Here is a 7,846-nt window from a genome sequence, read left to right as displayed (position 1 = left end):
TGGGTCTTTTCGGGTTCACCTTGTTTGGGACTCTCTGTGCTTGTGTGATTTTTTTCTTCCCCACCTCTGGAAAGTTTCCTGATATTATTTCTTCAAATAGGTTTTCTAACCCTTGTTCCTCTTTCTGTTGTTCTGGCACCCTTATTATTTGTATGTTGTTTCGTTTCATGTTGTCCCATAACTCCCTTAGGCTCTCCTCCTGTCTTTTAATTTTTTTCTCCAATTGCTGTTCAGTTTGGGTGTGTTTTGCTTCCCTGTCTTTTAATTTGCTAATTCGGTCCTCTGCTTCTCCTAGTCTACTGTTGAAACTTTCAATGGTGTTTTTTATTGCAGCTATATCACTCTTCATTTCTTCTTGGTTCTTACATAATTTATTGATTTTTTTCATCTGTTTCTTCTTGCTTCTTGCATAAGTTGTTGATTTTTTCCTCCATCCAGTTTATGCACTATAGGACCCTTAATCTGAATTCTTTTTCTGTCATGTTGCATGCCTCTGTATCACTTAGCTGCTTTTCTGGCGAGTCCTATTTTTCTTTCCTTTGGGGTTTTTTTTTTCTACCATGTTTGATCGTACCACCATATCTAGATGTTGAGTCATTCAGTGGCTGCTCCATGGGTGGCAGTGGCTCCTCGGGCTGCGGTTGCTCCTCGGGCGGTTGTGGTAGCAGCTGCTCCTCAGTTGGTAACAGTTCCGTGCTGTTCTGCTGTTCACAGTTGTGGTGGCTCCTCTTCCAGGTTTTCTTTTATCAATGCCTCTGATTCTAGCTCATATATCCCTATTTCCCTATTTTATTTTTATTTTACTCTGTATTTGTTTGTCTGTAAACAGGTTCAAATCCTTTGAGAAATGAGGATTTGAAAAAAGGAAGGAAGGAGAGAAAGGGAGAAAGAAAGGAAGAAAGAAAGAAAGAAAGAAAGAAAGAAGAAAAGGAAGGTAGGAAGATAAGAAAGGAACACCCCAAATTTTCCTCATAATTGAGCAGAGTAAGAAATGGCTGATCAAATATACATTATAGTTTCTTTACTACAAACTAGAGACAAGATCATAAAGTTTTGTTTTCCCTTAAAAAGAACCAATAATAGGAACTGTGAAAGAGTGGGAGGTCAGATTTACAAGGGCAGGGAGAGCTTAGAGACAGAAAGTAAACACACCACAGTATATTTTGTGTTTATGTGCCTGTAGCCCAGGTAGGCAGAGGGCAGAAAATCAGCACTGGTCGTCCTCTAAGCCCTTCCTCATGCACCTTTGGGTTCCAACAAACACCCTGTGAAATTGGTCCCACGGGTATTATCTCCACTGAGGAATTAAAGCTCAACTGTCTTAAAACCACACAACTAAGATTTAACACACTGTTATATAATGGATAAGACAGGAGACAGTGGTGCCAGACCCAGCTTGAATTTCCAGTTCTACTATTTATTATTTATGAGACTTTGACGTGTCATTTAACCTGTTTCCTCCAATTTAAATGAGAATAATGGGCACTCTCTGTGCAGTTTCCTTGCTCTCCTCGAAATATTCTGCAGACCTCGCACCGTCTCCAGAAATCTAACTTGGCTGGACCTCACACAAGCCTGGTCTGGACTTTCCCTTGGAATATTTCCAGTTCTACTATTTATTATTTATGAGACTTTGACGTGTCATTTAACCTGTTTCCTCCTATTTAAATGAGAATAATGGGCACTCTCTGTGCAGTTTCCTTGCTCTCCTCGAAATATTCTGCAGACCTCGCACCGTCTCCAGAAATCTAACTTGGCTGGACCTCACACAAGCCTGGTCTGGACTTTTCCCTTGGAATTTTCTCCAACGCAAAGCCTCCTCTTCTGCTGCAGGGCAGTCGCCAATGTTCCAGCTGACAGCCACCCCAGCCAGTGCGCTTTCTGACGAGCCTGTGCACATCCGAGCAACAGGCCTGCCTCCGTTGCAGCTGGTGACCCTCGCAGCATCTCTGAAGGATGAGAAGGGACACCTGTACCGGTCCAAAGCCTTCTACAGGGCTGACGAGGCTGGTGAGCTGGACCTGAAGCAGGCTCCTGCAGTTGGAGGCGACTATGTGGGGGTCCATCCCATGGGCCTCTTCTGGTCTATGAAGCCTGACAGGCCTTTTGGGAGGCTGCTTAAGAGGGATGTGAACAGCCCCTTTTTGGTCACTCTGGACTTATACGACTCAGTTTGCTCCCACGATTCAGCCACGGCTCAGCCCCGGGCCAGCCAGGTGGTGCAGCGCTGGTTCCTCAGCCTCGGGACGCAGCGGGTGCCCATCCGAGAAGGCCGCGTGCGGGGAGCCCTTTTTCTCCCTCCAGGTGAGACTGGTCTTCGGTGGTGGAGAAAACAGTGTTGAAGGAAATAAAGACAAAATTAAAGGGCATCAAAGTATCGGAGAACTAGTATGTCCCACGATCTATTAAAACGAACTTGCCCTTGTGTGTTTGTGTGTGAAGGTGGAATTCATTTTGCACCACCTGGGCTCTCTGCTGGACCCTCTTCTCCCTCTTTCTAATCTCATTCTCTCCTCTCTTTGCTGTTCTCAGGGGAAGGCCCTTTCCCAGGAATCGTGGATATGTTTGGGGGTTTAGGGGGTCTAATTGAATTCCGAGCCAGTCTGCTGGCTGCCCACGGCTTTGCAGTCCTGGCATTAGCATACTTTGCCTATGAAGACCTGCCCAAGCTACTGAGGGAGGTGGACCTGGAATATTTTGAGGAAGCTGCCAACTTGCTACTAGCTCATCCCAAGGTATTTAAATTTTTTTTTCATTTTACCTTGTAACCTTATAGCAAAAGACAAAAAAAAAAAATCACAGATGTCTGTTCTGATCATTTTACCAGTCTGTTTAAACCTGGTCATAGTACAACAGTTTACAGTTAAAATGGGAATGCTATTATCTACCTTGTAGGATTGATGCTCATATCTGCCTTAGGGGACTGTGGGATTGATTGGAGATCAGCTTAGTGCTTACTAAGGACCCAGTGAAGAAAAAGACAAGAAAAAAAGGGTGGATATTATGATTATTTTCAATGGGCAGAAAGCCAAGACTTCTTGCATTTAAAGTGCTTCCTTTTTATTTACGACGGGTGCTTCAATGTTTTATCAGGTGATTCTGATGACAGAAGGGTGTTGGGAATACAATTGTGAGCAAAATCATTTACCAGGTGGCTATGTCTTTGCTGTTGTCTATCCAGAATGCTGGTCCTTTTCTCCCTTGTCTCTCAGACCCTTTCCTCCTCTCTGTTCCCTCAGCCTACAACAGAAGGAAGGACCCACTCCTCTGATCTACTGCTTTTCCTGTTGGGCTGGTTCCTGAAATTACCTGTTGGTAGAATTCAAGTCTTTCCTCCTTAGGATTAGCCTTTGGGTTAATGGACGTGCAAAACCTCTGTAGCTGTAAAATGCTACTTAAATAGGAACCACACGTACATTATTTGAAAGAACCCAGGAAACCTCTTCTCCTAGCTGGAGAGAAGAATTTGATTCTTCAGAAAGCTCACCTGCCTCTGCTTTTAGGATGTAGATTGTTGCTGGTGCATTAGATCCTTCAGGCTTTTATAGAACTCTGCCTTTGATAAAGTGTTTATTTCTATTGTTTCCCTTGAGCCTCAATAACAATCCTGCAAGGTATGTAATACTATCACCCCCGCAAGACAATAGGCTTAGAGAGGGGAGGTGGGTAGTGTTCAAGTTGTAAAAGCTGGTGACCCCGAGAGCCAGGACTCCCTCCTCACTTGTTCTAATGCCCGTCATACTAGCTAGTGGCCTGTGGCCCGGCTTCTCAGTGGATGGCCTGCCATGGGTTCCCTTCATTTTGTGTTTCAGATCCGAGGTCCAGGTATCGGAGTGCTTTCCGTGAGCAAAGGTGCAGAGATCGGGCTGGCCATGGCCTGCTTCCTGAAGCAGGTGGTCGCCACCGTCTGCATCAATGGGCCTACTGCCCTCTATAACTTTCCATTCAGGTACAGGGGTCTGGTTATGTCACCCATTCCCTCCTTTCTGGAGCGTATGCAGGTACACGTCTCAGGGGCTGTGAGCCTCCTCCACTACAGGGGGGACCCCCGGGAGAAGCTGAATCAGCGGAGCGTGTTTCCTATTGAAAAGGCCCAGGGTCAGATCCTCTTCATTATAGGAGAGGATGACCAATCGACGAATAGCAAAGAATATGCTAAGCAGGCCCTGGAGCAGCTGAAGAGCCATGGGAGAAGCAATGGAAGGATGCTGCTCTACCCAGGGGCAGGCCACCTTCTAGAGCCGCCCTATGCACCCCTGTGCTACGCATCCCGTATTTACCCGGTTTCTGCTCCCCTTAATAACCCCATTGCCGGTTCCCGTAATTACTCCCTTTCTCAACCCCTGCTCTGGGGAGGGGACCCTGCTGCGCATGCTGCAGCCCAGGAGCACGCCTGGGGAGAGATCCAGAAATTCTTCAGGCTACACCTCACTCAAACCAGAAGCCAGCTCTGAGCAAGCGCTGAGGCTGAGATGGAGGAGGATAAGGCAGGGATGTGGTGAGGAGAGGGGCCCTTCTGATTTCTCTATATTCACAAACATCTTGAATAAACTGCAAGAAAACTGGACGAAATCAAAGGACCAGGGCATAGGTGCCTCTGAAGTATTTGACAAATTTGTATGTACTTTGAATTTTTGTAAATTGAATATTAGTGTATATGCACCAGGAAATGTTGCTATTTCAATGCAAACTGAATCTTTTGTACCCCTGTTAGGGATATCTTGGGTCCAGGTGTTGCCACCACCTGAACTTTCCTTTCAAACTTGGCATCTCTAAAAATGGTCAATTTGATGTTATGTGTTTCATGATGAGATGTAAGGTAGAGTGCCCAGAACTACCTCTAACAACACTGTTGAATTTGAACTTAATCAAGCCTTTAGAGCAAATGTCTTATTAATGTGGTGGCTAGAGAACAAATTAAATGGCACTTACAAAAAGACAGTCAAACAAATCCAGATTGTGGGTCATTCCATGACGTGGTCTCTTTACAAGTTGATTACCAACTGACCTGGTTTCTTCACAATTTCATTGCATGAGAAATTTGCAATGGAGGGATCACAGTGTCATCTGAACTCTTCATATAGAATTTGATGTTAACAATTATTTTCCCTCAGTGCTCTGGTCTTTTTATTTTGGCAAGTGTAATGCTTGCTATAGATTTCCAGTTGATACTTTAATTTTTTTTTTTAGAATAGGATGCTTCTTTTTATGCCTAAAATATATTTCTTATTACAATTTCAATCAGGAATGGGATTGAATTTAATCAAGTGCCTTTGTTGTTTATTTACATGCTATCTCCTTTTCCTCTTAGTTTGACTCACCAAATACTTGTCTATTCTAGTGATCTTTTCTAAGAATAGCTTTTGGTTTGGTTATCAGTCAAATCTGATTCATCAATTTCTGTTTCTTTAAAATAAATGCATCCCCAATGAGAAGTCTGATTGTTACTCCTTTGTGGGTTTTTTCCTTCTTTCTTTGAAAGCTTTTTACAATTTTCTGTTTGTTCTTAGTGTTCTGAGAGTCCATCAGAATGTGACCAGGAGTGGGACTATTATTTCTGTTTTATTTTGCTTGATAGTCTATGGGCCAAAAATTATCACATGTTCATGCCTAAAACAATCACAGGCATGGGAAATGAGACCACCATAACATCTTAGACAATCAAGATTTACTACCCATGGGTATGGAGATGAGCCAAGCATCCATTGAAGAACATGTCCATCTGGTGGACAGTGAACAAAAATGAGATCCATTACTAACAAGGGCTATTGAATTGCCCAACAGCATGGTTTGCCCACCTGCTTTTCCTTAGTAATCTTCATAACAAATGAAAGCTGGGGGCAGTGTTCTTCTGGTGAAACCACATTTCAAGTGTTTTCTATAACCTATGGACAAAGATGACTCCTGAACTGTCTTGTCCAGACATTTTGATTCTCCAAGCTATTCCCTCCTTCCATGTATCCTTTGCCGGCCTGCAGAAGTCCCTTTGGTTTAAATTAATATGTGGAAGACTTGTTATTTTCCTATTTAAGTGCATATGTGAGTCCCAGTGATTTTTACCCTATCAGATTCCCTTTCCATGGTGGTTAGACAAAAGACAACAGTTTATGTGCCTCTTAATACACAAATAATTCTCGACCTGTCAGCCCTAAACAGTCTCTGGATTTTCTTTATCTCTAAGGCTTGCCACTCTATTGTTTCATTGTCATGTTTTAACCATGTCTGGGTATTTTTCTCTCATTCTTCGTATGTGCTCTTCACAGATTTCTGTTGCTTCTGGTGGAAAGTTTTATTGGTTTTGAAATCTGTGCTGCATATATTCTTGGTAGCCTAAACTTCCTCCTTTCTAGTAGTATCCAATTGGGTCCCTGTGCTTGGAGAATTCTAGACTTAATTCCAGCCCCCACAGGTGAGTGCTAATTGGTGTGGACCAATCATATTGGTCTTTTCTCTTCATCCAGTGATTAGTGTAGGCTTGGACATGTGACATCATCTGGCCAATGAGATGTCAGAGACATCTGAAGATAATGGAGATTGAAAGAGACATTTGGGAATTTGGGGTGAAGTTTTCCTTGTCTTAGAAAACAAAGATATGGGAGATTTTCCCTTTGGATGTTGTTTTGTCTTAAGACTGAGGATATATTGGGGCCATGAGAGCAGCCAGACTGAGGACAAAACCAATACACAAGGTCTGAGCCAAATGAGTTGCAGAGAGTGGAACGAGGGCTCTAACTATGTTGTTTTCATAGCTGTTTAACCTTTGGATTTTTTGTTATTGGATTGAATAAATTTCCTTATTTGTTTAAGCTACTTACTGACTGTGGGCTTGTCTGTTATTTGTACTGAAGACTATCAGGATCGTGGACACTCTCCCTTGATCTGGACTGAGGCGGTATAGTAGGATAAATTGCACAGCCAAAATTTTAAAAAGAAAATTGAGTGAGAGGAATTAAAAATCAATAACCATTTTGAATTTATTAGACTTTTAAAATTTTGTAAGTCACATAATATGCATAACCTGAGGATTATGTATTGTAGTGAGAGGTGACTGTGTTACATTTTCTTTGTGATGATGGGATAGTGAGAAGTGAAATCTATGGTGAGTAGAGTCACCTTCAGAGTGGAGATGAGCTGACAATACGCCATCTATTTTACAGAAACGCAGACACAAAAATGCTTATTGAGTGTTTACTGTATACTAAAAACTCTGCTGAAGGCTTTTCACAGTTAGTTACCTGATTTAATTCTCACATTAACTTCTGGTGTACCTTCCCCTTTCAATGCTCTCACTTCAACAGTGAGCACCTGGTGAGGCTGGGAGTTCAACTTGCACTGTAATTCAGCCAGTCACAAGATAAGATTCTGGGTTTGATTTTTAGCAATCTCGGCCCTGTGGCTAGAGGAGATAAGGATATTCTTCAGAGCACACATAGAGGCTTTCAGATCATTATGGGCACATAAGCCCTGAATTAAAATCCCCGAGTTCATCCTTTTCTTCTTCACTTTGTCCAGTGACATTAAGATCAACTAGGTGATCTTACATTCGTTAGTTTACCAACCAGTCAGTACCCAAATCTGTATTCGTTGAGGTTCTCCAAAGAAACAACAGCAACAGAATGTATACAGAGAAATACATTCACTATCAGGAATTGGCTCATGCAACTGTAGAAACTGAGGAGTCCCAAGAGCTGCAATTGGCACGCTGGAACCGAGGAAAGCTGATGTAAGTGTAGCCTGAAGGCCTAAAAACCAGGAGAGCCATTATGTAAATTCCACTCTGAAAGCTGGCAGGCTCAAGGTCCAAGAGCCAATGCTTCATCTGAGCGTGAAGGCAGGAAAAGACCAA

The 7,846-nt window shown here is 42.9% G+C and overlaps 1 protein-coding gene across 1 annotated transcript; it reads left to right on the top strand.

Annotated features, from left to right (window-relative positions):
• Positions 1–1,695: 1,695 nt before the first annotated feature.
• LOC102263115 (acyl-coenzyme A amino acid N-acyltransferase 2) lies at positions 1,696–5,707 on the top strand. Its single transcript, XM_005870671.2, has 3 exons — positions 1,696–2,304; positions 2,533–2,735; positions 3,813–5,707. Exons 1-3 carry the CDS (start codon positions 1,845–1,847, stop codon positions 4,452–4,454), a joined length of 1,305 nt encoding a protein of 434 aa, XP_005870733.1. The 5' UTR covers positions 1,696–1,844; the 3' UTR covers positions 4,455–5,707.
• The last annotated feature ends 2,139 nt before the right edge of the window (positions 5,708–7,846 follow it).

This window comes from Myotis brandtii, unplaced genomic scaffold, assembly GCF_000412655.1.
Source record: "Myotis brandtii unplaced genomic scaffold, ASM41265v1 scaffold320, whole genome shotgun sequence".
Classification (NCBI taxonomy): domain Eukaryota; kingdom Metazoa; phylum Chordata; class Mammalia; order Chiroptera; family Vespertilionidae; genus Myotis; species Myotis brandtii.
Note: the sequence above shows the minus strand (reverse complement) of the source record. Positions and strands in the feature narration are given on the sequence as shown.

Excerpts from the sequence above, each read along its gene's own strand:
- LOC102263115 (XM_005870671.2), top strand. The coding sequence starts at position 1,845 with ATGTTCCAGCTGACAGCCACCCCAGCCAGTGCGCTTTCTGACGAGCCT. Across the intron at positions 2,305-2,532 it reads AGCCCTTTTTCTCCCTCCAG|GGGAAGGCCCTTTCCCAGGA; the intron begins GTGAGACTGGTC and ends TGCTGTTCTCAG. Across the intron at positions 2,736-3,812 it reads TGCTACTAGCTCATCCCAAG|ATCCGAGGTCCAGGTATCGG; the intron begins GTATTTAAATTT and ends TTTGTGTTTCAG.